The 19,401-nt window shown below is 38.7% G+C and overlaps 2 protein-coding genes across 3 annotated transcripts in view; one reads left to right on the top strand and one right to left on the bottom strand.

The window, feature by feature from the left end:
• elmo3 (engulfment and cell motility 3) overlaps positions 1 to 6,085 on the top strand; it is a 31,965-nt gene extending 25,880 nt beyond the window's left edge. The window contains exons 16-21 of the mRNA XM_053505361.1: positions 1,215 to 1,378; positions 2,884 to 2,996; positions 3,410 to 3,514; positions 3,934 to 4,013; positions 4,411 to 4,491; positions 4,708 to 6,085. Of these exons, the coding sequence (XP_053361336.1) occupies positions 1,215 to 1,378; positions 2,884 to 2,996; positions 3,410 to 3,514; positions 3,934 to 4,013; positions 4,411 to 4,491; positions 4,708 to 4,920 (756 nt within the window). The 3' untranslated portion in view covers positions 4,921 to 6,085. The remainder of the gene's footprint in view (positions 1 to 1,214; positions 1,379 to 2,883; positions 2,997 to 3,409; positions 3,515 to 3,933; positions 4,014 to 4,410; positions 4,492 to 4,707) is intronic.
• A 2,616-nt stretch (positions 6,086 to 8,701) lies between these two features.
• Positions 8,702 to 18,295, bottom strand: fbxl9 (F-box and leucine rich repeat protein). 2 transcript variants are annotated; one of them, XM_053506094.1, is made up of 8 exons: positions 17,980 to 18,295; positions 17,547 to 17,648; positions 16,029 to 16,343; positions 15,246 to 15,917; positions 14,146 to 14,358; positions 11,799 to 12,011; positions 10,291 to 10,508; positions 8,702 to 9,043 (listed from the first exon to the last, which is right to left on the bottom strand). In XM_053506094.1, exons 1-8 carry the CDS (start codon positions 18,004 to 18,006, stop codon positions 8,875 to 8,877), a joined length of 1,929 nt encoding a protein of 642 aa, XP_053362069.1. In that variant the 5' UTR covers positions 18,007 to 18,295; the 3' UTR covers positions 8,702 to 8,874. The 2 variants fall into 2 exon arrangements, with proteins under 2 accessions (XP_053362069.1, XP_053362070.1); XM_053506095.1 differs by lacking the exon at positions 10,291 to 10,508.
• Between the last annotated feature and the right edge of the window lie 1,106 nt (positions 18,296 to 19,401).

Raw genomic sequence — 19,401 nt, forward strand, 5'->3', positions numbered from 1 at the left:
TAACAAATACTTTAATTATACATTAATGCGGCACTGTGGCCTCGCTCCTCCAGGGTCCGGGTTCGATCCCCGCCTCGGGTCTGTGTGTATAAAGTTTGCATGTTCGCGTGCGTTGAGGGTTTCTACTTGGTTCTCTAGTTTCCTCCAACAGTTCAAAGACATCCAGATTAGGTTGATTGACATTCACAACATTGCCTGTAGAGTGTGAAATGAGCGTGTGTGTGTGTGTGTGTGCCCTGCGATAGTTTGGCACCCCATCCAGGGTGTACCTCGCCTCGTGCCCCAAGTCTATTGAGAAAGGCTAAACTGATATTCAATTTCAAACAATAATCTTAATTCTTATCATTTTTAAAATTTGTGGCAAAAGCATTTTGGTGTTGTAGAGACAGACCGAGGGAGAGAGCGAGAGTATACCAGCCAGCCAGGGTTGAAATGTGAGCATGTGGTCAGGGGTCAGACCTCTTTAAACGACTGAGTTAGCATGGCATTGTGGGATTGTCCCACACACAGCTGGAGGTCCCACGGTCAGACACCGAGCCGATCCCAACTCCATTGTGTCTGCGCCTTCGTTACCTTTTCATTTCCTTCGGTCTGTCTTTTTCACAGTTAGGCCTCTTTCAGTCCCTCGTTCCTGACCTTTGACTTGGGTGCCTGAGGTCAAGCTGTGTCTATGGCATTACGCTCACACACGCTTTCGTGACGACACACTGCGCTTTAGACTAATTAGAATTTAACACGTGTGTGTCAAAGCGGCTCAGAATACTAAACCAACCATCTAAGAAATGTTGGGAGGCTGTAGTTCGCTTTGTTCAGTTTTGATGGGAGTGAAAGTCTACTGGATTTAACAAATGAAGAAATCCAATCATAACGTGGTGTAACACCTACAACACGTTATGATGTGTTTTATTCCCCTTATTCCACAGCTGTATGATACTATTCAAATGATCTATTTTATTTTTATATCAGGAATGATTTTGGCTGAGAGACTTCTACGACTGACTTATGAGTCCTACGAATTCTAGCGTCCGTGTAAAACTAGAGACGAACTTGAGACACACTGATATCTAATTACACCACCCCGTCCTTACAGATGATATAAAGTGCATCGTTCTTTGTGCATTTTTTTTTTTTTTTTTTTTTTAAAAACAAATCCTGTCGAAAAAAAAATCTGTCAATTGTAACTGATGAGAGTGTGTGTGTGTGTGTGTGTACAGGTCATGCAGGTGGTGCGGGAGCAGATCACAAGGACCCTGTCCAGTAAACCCACCTCACTGGAGCTTTTTAAGAACAAAGTGAACGCACTGAACTACAGCGAGATCCTCAAACTGCGCCAGACCGAGAGACTGCACCAGGAGGAGACGCTCGCACCACCCGTGCTGTGAGACGCATTTACACACACACACACACACACACACACACACTGTACTACTGTATATTCTGTTACCTGCTGCTGATTTAGAGGGATCAAGAGTTCAGTCGATCAAATGCAGTCTGGATTCCTTTTCCCATTTTTAAACATGAGCTTTGTGACCGATGTAAATATTGAGCAACAGAAGCTTAAGTCGTAAATTAGTAATTAATAAATGTCCACATTAAAATGACTCCAAGTCTTCTGCGGTGTGTGGTTTAGGACACACTCGGAACTTGCTGTAATTTATACACACGATCAAACCCTCGCTTTGTAGTAGGGCTGGGCAATGTGAGATAACATCGATATCGTGATGCATTAGATTTTTGTTAATTAGATTAAATGAAATCAGTCAGATTATAAATGTTATTGTAAGGAATCTTCTGTATCATGAAGAATTTTTAGTCATGAAGTTTCTGAAGTTTTTTTTTTTTTAAGTTTAATTTTGAGCTCATACATTAAAATATTAACATCATTACAGTTTAAATATTTTTTATCTTTTCATTTTTAAATGATAGTTTCAGTTTTTGTATTTTTTAGTTTTTGCATTTTTATATGCACAAAATAATAATTAGGCAAACTTTGTTTTCTTAAGTGTTTCTGGATGTTTCTTTAGCCAAACCTGTATCTCTTTAAAAATATATATTTCTAAAATATGATATAAATAAAAAAATATTGTTTTTAAATTAAATCTTTGTCTAAGATGGGCGAGTCTATATCGTAGCCAACGTCACTGCTATATAAATATACTTAGTTTATTTCTTTGTAAAGGAAATAACAAAAAAATTAAATTAAAATTGCAAAACTTTGAGCAAGTATGGGTTAGGCCGTGAGGTTTAGAAATCTTGCCTACTGCGCTATGATTGGCTAGAAGAATTCATTCTCATCTGTGATTGGTTAGATATAAACACAGGGCATAGAGGCAGGACTATGAAAAACACTCTGGGACTCTGTGCAATCTTTTATTTATTTATTTTTATTTTTATTTTTTTGTAATTTACTTCACACAGAAATAAACTATGTATATTATAAGAGTATATTTGTCTAGCAGTGACTCTTCTCACGTTGGCCTAGATATCGACTCGCCCATCATATAATTTTTTTTATGTCCTTTAGGATCACCAAAGCAAAGTGTGTGTGTGTGTGTGTGTGTGTGTGTGTGTGTGTGTGTGTAGTCTGCTGTGTACAAAATAATAATAATAATTAATTTGAGAGTGAGATTACAGGATTTAACGATGGAATTTGAAGAGAGAGTATAAACATTTGTCTGTGTATTAGTGTAAGATCATGTGTATGAGAGGGTTTGGCATTTAATTAACTCTCACTCGCAAAACTGAATCAGCAAACGTCTGACACGGAAAAACTTTTTTTTTTCCAGCATTTGAAGTAAAGGATTTTTTTTCCCCAAAACATTCCTTTTAAAGCGGATGAGCATTAATAGATTGCTTTGTGTTTGCGTGTGCTTGTTCGTGCAGCGAGCTGAAGGAGCGTCTGAAGCCAGAGTTGTTGGAGCTGATCAGGCAGCAGAGACTGAACCGTCTGTGTCACGGCACTCTGTTCCGCAAAATCAGCAGCCGCCGGAGACAAGGTGAGGAACTCCCTCACACACACACACACGCACAACGTCCCTTGTTTTGTATACGTGAATGATGTGGGATTACAACTCTTTAGGAAATGAGTAGAGAGATGGTTGTGATCGCCCACTAGTGGACGAGTAGTGAAGTGCTAATAGCTACTTTTTTTTTTTTTTTTTTTTTTTTAAACGATAAATATTTTTTTAATTTACAATTTATTATACAAAGGCCTTTTTAATAGATAAAATCTTTTTTCAGCTCTGTTCGTATTTTATTTACCAAGAATTGTATACTTTTAAACAAATTTAAACAAATTGGCACAAATAACTGGAAACGTTTTTTTTTTTTTAATTTATTGTTGTCGCACCACTGACCTGTTTTTTTTCTTTTTTTTTTGGGTTGGTTGCATCATCACTGTTAATTTCAGATAAATTGTGGTACTGTCGGCTGTCCCCTAACCACAAAGTCCTGCACTATGGAGACGTCGAGGAGGAGACGGAGACGCCTTCCATCGAGAGTCTGCAGGACAAGAGTGAGTGATGCGGTCACATTTTCCAGAGTTCACCAGAGAGCAGTGTTAGTGTTATAGTGGAGTGCAAAAGTCTGTAGAGAAATTAAATAGTGTCCGAATATCCTGTATAACAAAATGGTCTATAAATATTTATAAAATGAAATCAGATTAAAAGTTTGTATCAGATATTGTTTCAAATGTAATGCACCTTTTTTTTTTTCTTTTTCTTTTTTTAGAAAAAAATGTTGGTTTGTATTTTGCTCTACATTTTAAATTGCATGTCTTGTTGCAGGACACGATCTTTTTTTTTTTTGTTGTTTAAAATATTTTTCACTTAACAAATTGCATATAAAATTTGAATGCAAAAGTTTGTTGACATGTAGTTGACCGTTTTTTTTTTCTTTCTTTTTTTCTTTCTTTCTTTCTTCTCCTCTCCCCAGTACCTGTGGCCGACATTAAAGCCCTGCTGACCGGAAAAGACTGTCCTCACATGAAGGATAACAAGGGCAAACAAACCAAGGTTCATCTCCATCTTCCTCTTCCGTATTTATTTTATCTAATAAAATATCATCTGTTTTTCAAATCTGTTTCTTAGGCGTCACTTTTCACACGTTGGATAATGTAGTGTTTAGATAATGTAGTGTTTTTATATCTGGTGTAACGTAACAGCAAATTATAATTATTATTATTATTATTAGTATTTTTTTAAGCATTAGAAGAACTTTAGCCTTACCTCCAGGGTGCCTAAAGTTCTTCATATTTCATATCTGTAAAAATGATTGTCTTTGGATTTCTTTTGGATCGCTTTAAGTCGTGTCTAGCTCTGACGTTCCAAGAATCTATAAATTACACATCCTGAGGGTTCATAAGCATATAAATGGTGTCATTTATTTATTTTTTGGTAATAAATCCTGCAGGAGATGTTGGATTTGGCATTCAGCATTACGTATGATGTCGAGGAGTACAGCTTGAATTTCGTCGCCTCCTCCAGAACAGATGTGAGTGAAATTTCAACTCTTCGTCATCTTTCCATTAGCTATGCCTGTTCCATTTCCATGCCTCACTCTCTCTCACTCTTTTTCCATCATCTCTAACATTTTCCAAATTGTCCTAAAGAGCTGGAGAAAATATCTATTACAGGTATAAAAGCAACACATTTCTGTCCTTCCTTAACTCTCTCTCACTCTCTCTCTCTCTCTCTCTCCCTCTCACAGTTTTGCTTGTGGACAGACGGCCTGAGTGTTCTACTTGGGAAGGAGATGAGCAGCGAGTCCATGCGCAGTGAGCTGGAGATCCTCCTCTCCATGGAAATCAAACTCCGCCTCCTGGACCTGGAAAACGTCCCCATTCCAGACTCAGCCCCGCCCGTCCCCAACCCGCCCAGCAACTTCAACTTCTGCTACGACTTCAGCCAGACGGAGCATTAAAGCCAGACCGTGGGGCGTGATTTCCTCCTCCTCCTCCTCCTCCTCCTCCTCCTGCTCCTCCTGCCCCTCCTGCCCCACCCAAGTGAGTCGACGAATGAGGAAAAACTCAGCGGGAGATTTGTGGAGCCGAGGAGCAGCGAGTGTGAAGCGGTAGGACACAGAAAAGCCCACTGCGGGGTGACGAGGAAAGCCGTCTAAAGAGGTTGTGACAGAGACCCACGCTTTCAGGACATTGTGAGGGTGTAGGTGTATGTCATACATGTACACCTGTTTCTGTGTGTGTGTGTATCCATCAATATAATATTTTTTTTTTTTTACCCTTTTCTAACAAGTACTGCACTCATTTAATTTCTTTATCTAAACTTTTTTGTTTCATTTTACTTCCTTAAACTGGTCTTCAGGAAGGTACGGTACTCAAGTGGCCTTTTTGAACCACAACGCTTTTATAGAGGAACTTAAACTGACAAATAAGGAGTAACACTCGTACACAATATGTAGAAGTACTTTACTCAAATCAACCAAATCGTGTGTTCACATTATGTTGGAATTACGGTGATTACCAGGTTATACTATTTATAGCATGATGTAAAAAAAAAGGGGGGGGGGGGCTCTTCATGGGTATTTAGGGTCAGTTAGATCATCATGCGTTCTTTCATCATGATTTAAACCTGATCAGGATCATCAAGATTCCAGAAGCTTTCCCAGGATCTCTACGTTTGAGACAGAAATATTCAATTCAATTTTATTTGTATAGTGCTTTTAACAATTGTCATTGTCGCGAAGCAGCTTTACACAATCCAAAGAATTATTTAAGTTTGTATGGAATGTAAATGTGTATGAATTAAAATGGTCAGATAGTCCCTGATGAACAAGCCGAGGATGACGGTGGCAAGGAAAAACTCCCTGAGATGGTAATGGGAAGAAACCTTGAGAGGAATACACTGTGCAATCGATGTTGGTTCATCTCAGAGCACCGCACACACACTCACTCTACACCTAGGGTAGCCAGTCCACCTACATGAGAACATGTCAAAGTGTGAAAATCTACATAAGTAACCTGAACATTTTCTAATTAAATGATTATTATCCTTAAGCGTTGTACATTTTCCAGGGTCTGTAGAGATACTGTAATCCCAACGTGATGTGAACATGCTGTCTGGTCAGCCACTGCTCTTCCATTTAGAGCCTGATTACATGGTTCCAGCCCTGAAATTAGCCCCGTCCCCCAGCCTTAACAATGCTTCTCCACTCTGCCCTTATTGCTTAAAAGGAAATGATTTATGACAAATTATTGATAGTTAAATATATATATATATGGGCGGGGTCAGATTCATGTTAAGGCTTTCATTGAAATTCATCTTATGGGCAATAGAGGGCGCCAACATTACAAACAGCTAGTTTTAATGTTTGGGGAAATTTTTTCTCGCAATAAAGCGAATATACGATTAAATGAAAAGTGTACATATTACGAGAGGGTATCCATCCGTGGATAAATGTGGAATACTTTTACATTGATGGCGCACTGAAATGTTTTTTTTTTCTTTCCTTTTTTTGTTAACAAAATATAAGAGTTTTGTTTTATTGCGTATTGTGAGCTGTTGCAGTTGAACAAGACTTCAATAATAGCAACTGGCGCACACAGGAAACATTTTCTTTACATGTAAACGGTACATCATGAGGTACTTGGCACATTAATAATAATAATAATAATAATAATAATGGTACATTTTGCGATATGTATTAAATTTTCTGCACATTTGAATTGTAAAAGCGGTCACAACATCATACAGGGGGGATCTTTTAAAGCACCGTTATGGATCTGACTAATATTGTTCACCATTTAATCTTGCAAAGACAATAGAACGTTGATGAAGTCACTAACAGCTATAGTGATATGCAGCTCGACAGCAGCAGATAAATATATGAAATCTACACATTCTGTAAATATTTTAATGTGAATTAAAACGAGTAATAAAAAAAAAAACTCACTACTCTACCAGATTAATGATGAATCAGTCAATGCTTAAAGTTACAACCAATTTCCTAACGTCTTCCTTAATCACATCACACGAACCTCCTGCTCAAGAAGAAAGTTTTCGAATCAGCTCTTCATTTTTAATGCATACAGAGAAAACAAACCGAACAGTAAAATTATAGCGAGGAATAAGATGTATGAGCATTAAATAAATATTTTGCACAGTCCTGCAGTTATTTAACGAGATTTAAGAACTACATTCGTACTATAGAAAAAAACTTAAAATTTGACACAGTTTTGTTTATTGGTATCCAAATCTTGATCAAAGGCTATTAAATGAAATCAAAATTGTGTTGTGTTGCACTGTATCAGATCGCAGATGCCTTTTGTATCAGATGTATTGTACAATGCTGCCAGTGATTGATTTGAATTGTAATTTAATTTAATCCTTTAATAATAATCATACACAGTACATCTTAAATAAAAATGACATGGTACAATATGCTGTGGTTTTGAACATTGCTAATGCAATAACGGCACAAAAACACTTTACTTACAGTACTTTTTATCTTTCCACCTGCTGTGAACACATTTCAACTTGGCAACAGGTGAAAATCATGATTTATTAATAATAATAATAATAATAATAATAATAATAAGCAGCAAATCATTTGTGTTTAGAGACTCACTGTACTGTAAATTACTGTTCTGTCCCTTGGGATTTTTTTGGGGAGATGTACTTTACATTATACTGTAAAGACTGACAATTATTGGGATTTTTCTTTGTATAAAATTCATAATCATTAAAACACAGAAACATCCCTGATGGCCTTGTGGTACTCTTTGACGTTTAAATGTCGATGGACTTGTTTTTGAATAGATTTTTCGAAAGGCGTTTAAACCAGGACTTGCAATGACATTTCTGGTGAACGAAGATGTAAAAGTGATGGACATTTATATAAGACCTGCACCTGTACCGATCAGCAAAACAATAAAATTCTGAACACACATTCAGGTGTAGCTGACCACAACAAAGTTACCTTTTAGCAACATTACTCTCTGAGTAATAACCTCCGAGTGTTACAGTATATTTAATAGTTATAGTTGAATACTGTAGTCCTTAGAAAAATTACAGCGAGAAGAAACTTAAACAAATACATACGTAAGATTTCTGGAAAGTGTTCTGTGCAAGTTTGGTCAAATTCCCATAAATGGTATATTAGGATTGTTGGACAGCAGATATATAAAAATAAATAAATAAATAAATGAATGAATGAATGAATTGATTAATATTTGAAGATGTAATAGCTAGTGTATGCATTGCTTCCTAAAAGGTTTGGTCAAATTTTAACGAATAGTTTGGAAGGAGTTGCAAAGAAGGAAAAATTGGGACGACAAACAACAGACGTGATCCCTGTGCTTCACAGGCAGGTGACAATTTTTTAGACAAAATATTTGGAATTCCTTTCTATTAAGGCCATGTCTATACTGACCTATGAATGCCTTCACAAAGGGTTATAATGCATTCATATGCCCCGATACACACTGTACATATAATCTTGGGAAAGGCACTAAGGTTTTTGGAAGTGTTTAAATGCATTTAATATCGCCAATACTGAATAAATATTATCACTGATGAGTTATAAAGTTTTGTAGGATGATTTCCTGATAATCTTTCTGGAATGATTATTAGTTTGTTTGTTTTTTTTCCTTTAACAAATGATTCTTGATTATAACCGTGTATAACACCTTGATAATGCCTTATAGCTCAGTATGAATATGCTCGTTGACTGAAGTTTAAGAGATAAACTTGTTAGCTATTTTCCAGCTGTGCCATTGTTCGAGTGCTTGCATGCAAAAGAAGCAAGATTATCAGAAGCACCGTCGGATTAGGGATTAAGTTTGGACCAGGTCCTCTACACATCACATCGCATAATTTAACTAGCAAAGCCGCCTGGTCAAGCGCACAGTATCATTAATCAGAGTGTGAGGTTTAGGTCGGCTCCGCTCACAGAGCAATACTGCACGTTCTCCAGAAAGGGCAGCTGGGATTGAAGGACGTCCACCTTAGTTACAGTAATGTCTCTGCACTTGGAGATGTCCAGCGTCCTCAGTCTCTTGCAGTGCTGGGCGATGAGGCTCAGGGACCTGGTGGAAGACGGGAAAGACAATAACAACAACATAAACACGGAGCCAGATTTACACGACCGTGTGTGTATATGTATATAATAGGGAAGGGAATCACCAGGGAGCGCTCGGTACGATATTATCACGATAAAAAGGCACAGATTTTATTTGCATTGCGATTTTGTGTGACTATTTTTTATTAATATCCTGATCCAGATTTTAATATGATTCTAAACAATGTAAGTAAATAGTTCGCTCCTACCACCCATGATGCTATGCTATGCTATGCTATGCTGTGGGACTAGTTTAGAGTGTGCCACCTGCAGGACTGTAGAGAAACAGCAACATTTTACCACCTCAAATGCAAACATACTAAAAAATAATTTTGGAGTCAGCGTGAATGGTTTTGTTTTGTTTCATATTTTATTCCTTTTGTACTGAGCAGAAGCCGACGATGAATTACCTTTTTTTTTAAACCAGTTTTATAGTTATAATAAATATTGTTGAATGCAGCGGCAAGATGGCTTAGTGGTTCACACTGTCGCCTTGCACCTCCAAGTTTCAGGTTCGATTCCCGTCTTAGGTCTCTGTGCATGTGGAGTTTGCATGTTCTTCCCATGCTTGGTGGGTTTCCTCCGCGTACTCCGGTTTCCTCCCATAGTCCAAAGACATGCAGATTAGGTTCATTCCCAAATCGCCTGTAGTGTGTGAATGAGCATGTTAGTGTATGTATATGTGTGTGCATATCCAGGATGTACCCTGCCTCGTGCCCCAAGTCTCCTGGTATAGTGGTGTAGATGATGACGAAGATAACTGCTGAATGTCTGTGAAAATCCCATTAACACACTGTAACATTAGAAACCAGACTCTCCTTTTCAGTTAATAAGGGAAAAGGAACCTGAAAAGGCACAAAAGTTACAGCTTGTTCTCAAACCTGACCATCATAAAAGTCAAGTACTATAAATACCCTAGAGCTATTGCTATAGAAACAATAACGTATCAGAATGAGCGTACTATCATGAACCTGTGATTTGCAGCTGCACTAAAGTGAGAGCTCTGTCCGGGAGAATTAATCAACACCTTCACATACACACCGTCCACTGGACAGATGATCGCTACAATAACTGGACGCCTGGAAGCCGACTAACGAGAAACTGAAACATCAGCGAGAACAAAACACACCTCACATTTAAAAAAGAAATTGTGGTTCATAGGGACAGTGATCTTGATAAAGCAGTCAGGTACGGCGTGGGCTTGTGCCAGCTCACCTGTCCGTGATGCCGTCGCAGTAGGCGAGCTGCAGATGCTGCAGTCTGTGCAGGTGAGGCAGGGCGTGAGCCAGACCCTCGTCTGTGAGCCAGGAACAGCCGCTGAGCGCCAGGCTGGTCAGGCTGCGACAGTGATGCGCCACAGACGCCACGCTTTCGTCACTGAGCTCCGGCAGCATGGCGAGAGAGAGGCGCTGGAGCACGGGGAAACGCAACACCTGGGGGAAACGATGACCAGGCTGAGAACACTCTACTGTATGTGTGCTACGAGATATCGTTTTCATCAATCATTATTTTTTGCTTTTATTTAGATTGCAGAATTGTATTTACTGCTGACTGGTTACATGTGAACCGGAAAACAATCTTTAGTTACATATCGCGATTCTTTTGCGTGGCGATTCATGTATCGATTGACAAAATTTGATTTTGATACTTGATTTTTTAAAATAATTTTTTACATTTGCAACAGAGCTCCTCTGGTCAATCGGACAGTGACTGCAATTCCCTGTTTTGCAGTTTGATTGGACGAGACCGATTACCATCCAAACAGATATCAGATCCCGTGCCGAGTGCAGAAGCTTCCGAGTGGTGCAACAGAAACACTTTTTAATTGCGTTCCAAAACGTGCATGGTAAAAAAGACTCGATCAGTCTTTTCTTCTAAACTCTGCAGGCAAATTTATCTCAAACCTACTCATTATAGACGCTTACAACAGCGTCAAAACACTGCAAGAACAAATTCATCCTGAAACTTGCGAGTGTTAGAGGCCAGACATGCCGGTGTTTTTTATCGAGTTGAGTTTTGAGACTTTGGAGGCATTTGAGGGGATACAGTGGGTGCGTGCTAAACTATTCCCACATTGGCATCCTATGCGAAAGGAATTAATCGTTCGCTAAGGTTGTTTAGGACATAACACTTATAGTGGATGGCAGATGCCTGCTGATCAGAAAAAAAAAGAAAAAATAATTTTATTAAAAACGTAATTGTTAAATTCTTGTATTTTACATTAGTTTATATTGTTTAAAGGCTGCACTACCTTATTTATTTACTTTTAATTTTTTTTGTGCACTTGGTTTATAAGTGAGAAAACTAATGTTATAAGGAACGGGATACATTCTGTATAGCATTAAACAGTTCAATCGTATTTAATTCACTTGTAAAACTGTTTAATTATGACTCAACTTTATTTTTTTTTTTAGAGGTTCAACGTTTTAAAAATGGAGGAAAATAAGAAAAATAATCTAATGATTATAAATTCGCCATTTTAATAAGATCCATCTCAGCAGAACATTAAATTCCTAATTATATTGTAGTTCTCACTACTAATTATGGATTTAAAAATGTCTAATTTGTGTTTTTTAAACAACTAACCTTTTAGTTGCCTTTTTACATTTGCCACTTTTTTTTCCAACATTTTGTTGTTGTTGTTTTTTTCTGTTTAGAATAAATCTTATTTATAGTACAAGAACCAGTCCAGAAGACACTGACAGTATGTAGGAGGTACTGACTTGTGTTATGCTGATGTCTGTCAGTTTGGAGCAGGCGGTCAGGTCGAGCTCCTCTAGACCTTTGATGGCTCTCAGCGAGGTTCCCTCCTGCTCCCTGAAGGTGCCCAGGTCCTCGTCAGTGACCAGGCGTGGCTTCTCATCAAACGGCATTCTGGGAGGCTGAAAGAAGCCCATGTTCCCGAAGGTCCGAGTAAAGCTCGGCCCTGTATCCTCCTGCCACGTAGTGAAGAGTTATGATTTAGTTCTTTGTGTATTATGCAATCTAACAAAAAAATTGAGGTCAAAATCCATATAAGTGCTTTTTAACTCTTTGTATTTTTACGACCATGAATACATTTGTACACACCGTATCCTGGACAACAGACCCGATAATACTTACTTTCATTTAGGCATTATTATTAAAATTACTATTGAATATCACAGAGCTGAACCTCAGTAGTATTGCACAAGTTTAGCACTACTGTATTACTAATGAAGGATTTATTCTGTGCACTTCTACTTATATAATATAAGCAAGTGACCCTAATATATATATATTGGGGTCACTTGCAAATTTATTTGATTTTGTTTAGTGATTTATTTTCTACATTCTACAACAATACTGAGGATTTCAAAACTATAAAATAACACATATGGAATTAGGTAATTACGTAACAACAAGAAAAACAACAGTTAGTTGTTAGTTTAAGACACAGAGGTCGGCCTTTCTGTAATAGTTCTTGCAAGAACAGTATTGTCAAGTGCATTTGCAAAATGTCAAGCACCATAATGAAACTGGCTCTCATGAAGGCCGTCCCAGGAGGGCGAGACCAAAACCTACCTCTGACACAGACCAGAAGTTCATTTAGAGTTATCAGCCTGAAAATGACCAATTAACAACCAGCACCTCAGATTAGAGGCGTTATGAAGTCTTTACAGAGCAGAAGTAGCAGAAACATCTCACCATTAACTGTTCAAAGGAGATTAATGCATTTTTTGGACGCCTTCAGCATTCCTTTACAATGTAGAAAGAAATAAAAATCAGGAACCATCATGGAGTTAGAAAGTGACCCCAAACCTTTGACCGGTAGTGTATATATATTTATATATATTTTACAATATATTTACTAAATAAAAAATTACTACAATGTGGAAGTGATGAAAGGTGGAAAATGGATGTGACTCGATTAAGGAGAAAAAAAAAAACATAATAGAAAACTTGTTTAAAAATCTAGAAAATAAAAAAATTTAGGTTTGGGAATTCCCAACAAAATAGTACTGCTGCTTTTTTTCTTAAAGGTGTTGAACATTTTTGCAGATATTACATTAAGTATTTTATTTTTGTTTTTCATTTTTTTTTTAAAGAATGTAAAAAAAAATAATTTTTTAAAAATATTTTTAAAGTTTGAAAAATTGAAAAGGTGAATTTTTCTTTCATCTAAAAACATTTTTTAAAATAAAATACACATTTTAAAATTAATCCATAATAATATTTACAATCTAATAGTAATCTATACTATTATATCATTATATCTTATTGACCCCCAAAAGAAATTCAACATAAATACGTGTTGTTAAAAACAAGGATTTATACACTATCATAAAAAATTAGCCTACTATATTAATAAATAATTAAATAATTATACCATTGAAGCAGGTATTAGTGATACTAATTTGAGTATTCATTCATTTCCTTGTTATTCATTTATCTTATTTATCGTGTTCGTGGATTTATCTTCAGCTTCATGCTACCTATAAAAGTGTCCAAAAGTATGTGGACACCAGACCCTCATGCTTATGTGGAGCTTCACTAAAGTAAAAATACACAACTATATAGAATGTCTTTGTACACTGTAGATTTCCTTTCACTGGAACTGAAGGGTCCAAACCGGTTCCTGATTAACGATGCCCGTGTGCCCAAAGTGAGCTCCATGAAGACACGGTGTGTTAAGATTGGAGTTGAGGAACTCAAGTGTCCTGCACGGTGCCCTGACTGAACTCACTGCACCATCACCATGGGGACGAACTGAAATTGGAGGCTCCTCGACATCGCAACATTAGCACCTGAGCTCCATAACGCTCTCATAGCCGAATGAACACGGACATATGGGCCCGATGGTCAGGAATATGTAGTCACACAACTAAATAATGCTTTTTTTTCCTGTCCGTTGGTGGAACGACACTGGACAATCGAATGAGAACATATATTTCATTTATATCTTTTAACTCTATCTCATATAACTTATGCATTTACTGCTGAAGCATAAACGACTCTGATACTGAAGGTTATTTTATTAGTTCACTGAAAGTAAAGGTTTGATTTTTAACAGTAAGACCTTCATCTGTTTTGAACCTTCCTCTCTCTTACCGCGTACTTGCTGGACTCTTTGCCATCGCTGGGCTCCTCCATCCCGAGCAGCCCCCAGTCGGTGATCAACTTACACAAACCCAGACGCAGCACCTGCAGCCCGGGCAGATGGGTGGCGATGGTGCGGACACTCGAGTCTGTGAGGACGACGCAGGAGGTCAGATCCAGCTCTTTCAGACTGGACGTCAACAACTGAGCAAGCGAGCACACGTCCTAGAGTGAAAAACAAGAAGGAACTATTAAAAACATGGAGGAGAAGGAGGACGTCTGGCTAGTAGCTGGTAAAGAATGAAGAGATTTTCTCTGCAAAACACCTTACGTAAAAGGATTTCAGTACATTTTTAGATTTACGTGTTTACCTTAATGAATATTTAATTTGACTCGCAACTGAAGGACATGTATTACATAAACGTGACTGGATCAGATATTAGATATTAGATCTTATCAGATATCAGATCCTGTAAGAACCTGCAAAGTGTGGAAGTTGAAATGTTTAAAGACACTTGTGTGTTTTTCTTTCATTAGGACTGATTTCATTATATTAATCACTGAGGTCGTTCAAGCCAAACCAGGACTCTGATTTATGCAGAATTATGGAACACATGTGTGAGAGTAAAAACTGCCTTTATTTCTCTATATAATCTCCTGCTACACTAATGCACTTATCCCAGTGCCTGCTTCCCGTCTGATCCCTGGCCTCCCAAGAACTTCTTTAAAGGCCCAAACATGTTTGGAGCGAGGTCAGGACTATATGGGGGATGTGGCAACAACTCCCAGCCCAGTTATTTCACAAGTGGGTGACAAGTTGTCTGCCGATTTTCAAGGATCAGACGTTCTACTCGCTGAACGTTCACAGGAACGACTGCAGTGGGCTCCAGGTCACCTTGGCCGGGATCGTCCTTCACGAACCTATCGCCTTCTTTAAAACGTTTGCACCATTTAAATGTTTTACTGCGGATGAAAGAGTCTCATAACCTGAACATAATACTGTGCCAAGTTGTTTGCGGATCAGATGGTCCGCTGTTGTGACCCCTTCACAAGAGCAGTCAAAGTCCAACCACATAAATTACTTGTCTAATCTGGATAAAGTTTGGGCTCACCTGGATGTAGGTGCAGTTCCTGAGGCTAAGTTTCTCCAGCTGTGCTCTGGGCTGTGGGGACGACAGGCCCTTCACCAGCTCCATTCCACACACGTTAACACATTCAGCCAGGTCCAGTGAGGTCAGAGCGGGCAGCGCCATTAAATCTGCTAATCCTTTCTCTGTCATCTTCCAGTTGCGGGACAGCGAGAGACTCTGAAGATGTTTGAGTTCGGCAGTTACAGCGACCATGCTGCGCCTCGTCAGCTCCGTGCAGCCGCTCAGGTCCAGCGTGCGGAGGCCTCTCTGCTGCCGGCAGAGCTGCTCGACGGAGTAATCAGTGAGCTTCTTACAGCCAGACAAGCGCAGCTCCTCCAGGTGGAGGCCGGGGACGCAAACCAACGAGCGCAAAGACTCAGGGGTGATGGAGGTGCGGCTGAGGTCCAGGCTGCGCAGAGTGGAGCTGTGATCCTGGACCAGCCGGAGAAGATTCCTCAGAGACAGCATGGCTGATGAGCCCGGGCCCACCGCGCGGCCTCGGTACGGGTCAAACTCGAAAGCGATGTAACAACCAGCCAGCGCTAGACGACCGAGTCTCAGGGTGCAGCCTGTTAGACGGTTAAAGGTGAGGTCAGAGAGGTAGCGCAGGTCAGACAGGTCCAACTCTTCCAGGTTCTTCAGCGCTGTACGGACCTATCAGCATTACATATTGTTATATTTAATAATAATAATAATGAGTTTTTAAATAACAATTACACAAATTGATTGAAAAAGGTTGGTCAATTGGATTGAAAAAGCTCTGACCTGCTGTCGATGCTCTTCACGGCTCAGGAAAGCTCCTGACATGAAGAGACTGTCGAGGCCGTTGAGGTCAAGCTTGTGCAGGCCAGTCAGGCACGGCAGCAGTTTCAGGAGGGACGACTCCATCATACTGCTCCGGGGCAGCGCCAGACCCTCCAGCCGAGCCCCGAGGTGAACTCTGACCTCCTCTAGCACTCTGCGAGACAGGTTAGAGTCGTCCACGTGGCTGATGATCAGACTGCATCGATGCCGGTGTGCGAGACTACGAATAAACCCTACCGAAGACGTAGAAACCGGGAACCTGAATGTGACATTTTTCTAAAAGAAAAAGGAAAGGAAAAATATGAGCGGATAATAAAAATAAGGATTATGAGAATTTCAAACCTGTGCAAAGCATCTGCCGGTGCTGATGTTGATGCTGACAAACATACAGTTTTTTTTAATATATATAAAATTGCGACATGTATTACCGTTACAAGCATTTACTTGCTTGTTATTAATGAACACGTCCTTGTAATATTTGCTTTTGTTTTGCTTGTTAAAGATTAAAATAAAATAACAGTTTTAAACATTACAATATTATAATAGGGCATTGGTGGTAGGTTTTGCACCTGCCATGCAGAAGGCCTGGGTTTAGGGGGTAAAACCTGTGCTGTTGTGGTGCGGATCAGATGGTCCCCTGTGGCGACCCCTCGATACGAGCAGCCGAAAGACCACCGCAATATGTAGTATTATAGTAGAACAAAAATTGCTGTTATTCCAAAATCTTTTCATCAAGCAGCAGGTTTTAATTAAATGTCAAATCTCTCCATCAGGATCCATTCGTTCTTTTTTAATTAGATTTCTGCCAGATACAAGAACAATCTATATACACAAAAGAAAGTTTTAGTCTGTAAGTTGGTCAGAAGCTCTTTCAATGATATCTTTATGTTTCATACACTGGAGGACTCGAAACCCGTCTCAGAAAAAATTGTCTGTCTGTATGTCCAGCCAGATTGTGTCACAGCATCACGCAAAACTGTCTCGACAGAATTTACTGAAACTGTTGCAGTATTTCGATCTCTGCCTGGAGTTTAACCTGCACCATCAGTGAAATCACAATATTAATTAGAAAAGATAAAGTGAATATTTTGACTGGGATTAGTTCATATTTTCACTTTGGCTGAAATAACAGCGCTGAAGTGGTATAAGTGAATTTTAACACGCTGGAGTGGTTTTAAGACAAAACTTCATCTTTATCCAATCTACTTTGGCCCTTTATACTCAACCTTACAGAATGGGATTTCTTTGTATTAATAAGTTAGACAGAGAGTTCTGCTGTTCAGAAAGACAGACAGACATGTACGTGGGCTTCAACCTCAAATAATAATAATAATAATAATAATAATATCACTGATAACATTAAAGATGAACCGATTATTTCAGCTTTAACCTTTTAATTATTTCTACAAACTCTTTTCCTGTCAACAACACGTACTAACTCTAGTATCCAATATTATTAACTTAGATTGAGCAAATAACCTGAAACTGATGATCCTGGCTCGCTTCGTACCAGCTCCTGCAGACCAGCGAGGCTTCTTTTCGGTCTGACGGATGAAGGAAGCTCAGGATGTGAGAAATGACCTGTGACAAGAGGAACAACTTCACATGATTGCATCTGCAACACTAGTTCAGCTTCCTCTCCTTGATTTAGTCACATCTCGTGATTCAGACAGTGGCACCGTATTACAGGGACATGTCGGAGCAAAAGTTTGTACCCCCCCCCAACAAACAAACAAATCAAAAGTAGGTAGTATTGTTACAACAGGGATGATTGAAAAGCTGCGATTATACAGTAGATCTGTGTGCAGTCTCTCAGATCACATGTTTTATGTTGCTTTGATCAGTTACATGTGTTCTTTGATCATTTCCTTCCTTAAAAATCACTTTGCTTTCCCTGTCAGATCAGACTCACCTCATGTGGCAGTGCAGGAGTCTCCATTACTGATCAGTCATTTCACCTGCACAGGTACAACAACTCCACACTGTCCTCACACTGTCCTCACACACTTACACCAGCATGTCCCAGCTGATGATGACGTCATCCACCCAATCCATAAAGAAGCGTCTTCTTGTGATTTCCTTAACTTATTCCGTCAAAGCCAACACGCCCAATCAAACTCCAGATTCGATGGATCTCTGTTTTTAATAAATCCAACCTTTAAAATAAGACCTATATGTTAAGACATATAAATAAACGAGGATGAAAGGTACGCGCACGTTAGAATGACCACCAGTAGATCACGTGACAAGGTATGACGTGTGAAACCCGGAAGTGTTGCTGGGTAACGGAGTTCCTCCTTCCTGTCTAAACTTGGTGCTGGTCTTATTTTTCTCCGCTAGATGGCGTAGATTTACCCCGTTTGAAAAATAATCAGTTTTGTTTTTTAGATTAGCATATTAAATTAGCTATTTAATCACACACAAAGAGCAGCCTTTACAAGTTAAGAGTGACAACTGGAAGTGATTTAAATGCTGAATCAAGAGACAATGAAACTAAAGATAACATTTAAACCAGAGTTTATGCTTAATCCGTGTCAGATTACTGATGTACCCTTGTTGTGGCTAATGACAACCCTTTGAGTCCGGTTACTTCTTTTTCCAAAATTACAATTTTGTATTATTTAAAAATGATAAATAACCCTGTATACAGGAATGAATGATTTAATTAAATATTTCAAGTTAATAAACTAAAGAACTAATATTACCAAACACTTGGACTGAGAAAAAACAGCAGCAACAACCACAATCCACTCGAAAGCATCTCAAAATCCAAAGGATTTAAACCCTAAAACAACACTGGACAATTTATTCTTTTAAATCATGAAATAACACATATGGAATTAGGTAAATAAGTTACAACAGCAACAAGAGTCGGTTGTTATTTTAAGACATGAAGGTCAGCTATTCTCGAACAGTATTGTGTCAAAACCAGAGGTGGAAAGTATTTATTTAAGTATAACATTTACTCGCGTTACTGTAATTGAGTAGATTTTTTTGTGTACTTCTACTTTTTAAAGTAGTTTTTTAAATCTGTAATTTTACTTTTACTTAAGTATGTTTTGTTTAAAGTATTGTACTTCACTACAGTTTAAATCATATTCGCTACTGAGTAAAAAAAAAATGAAAAATTGCACCCCGGAAACCACTGCACTGATTGATTGATGGAGAACAAACGCGCTAAACTCACAAGAACGATGGAGACGGACAAAACAGATGCCAGTGATGCAGACACAGCTAAAAGTGAAAATGGCATCAAATTCTTATGAAGCGAGCCCCTGGTCATATTTAAGCGACCACTTTGATTTCAAGCACAACAAAGGCAACAGATTTATTA

This window comes from Clarias gariepinus, chromosome 10 (assembly GCF_024256425.1).
Source record: "Clarias gariepinus isolate MV-2021 ecotype Netherlands chromosome 10, CGAR_prim_01v2, whole genome shotgun sequence".
Taxonomy (NCBI): Eukaryota; Metazoa; Chordata; class Actinopteri; order Siluriformes; family Clariidae; genus Clarias; species Clarias gariepinus.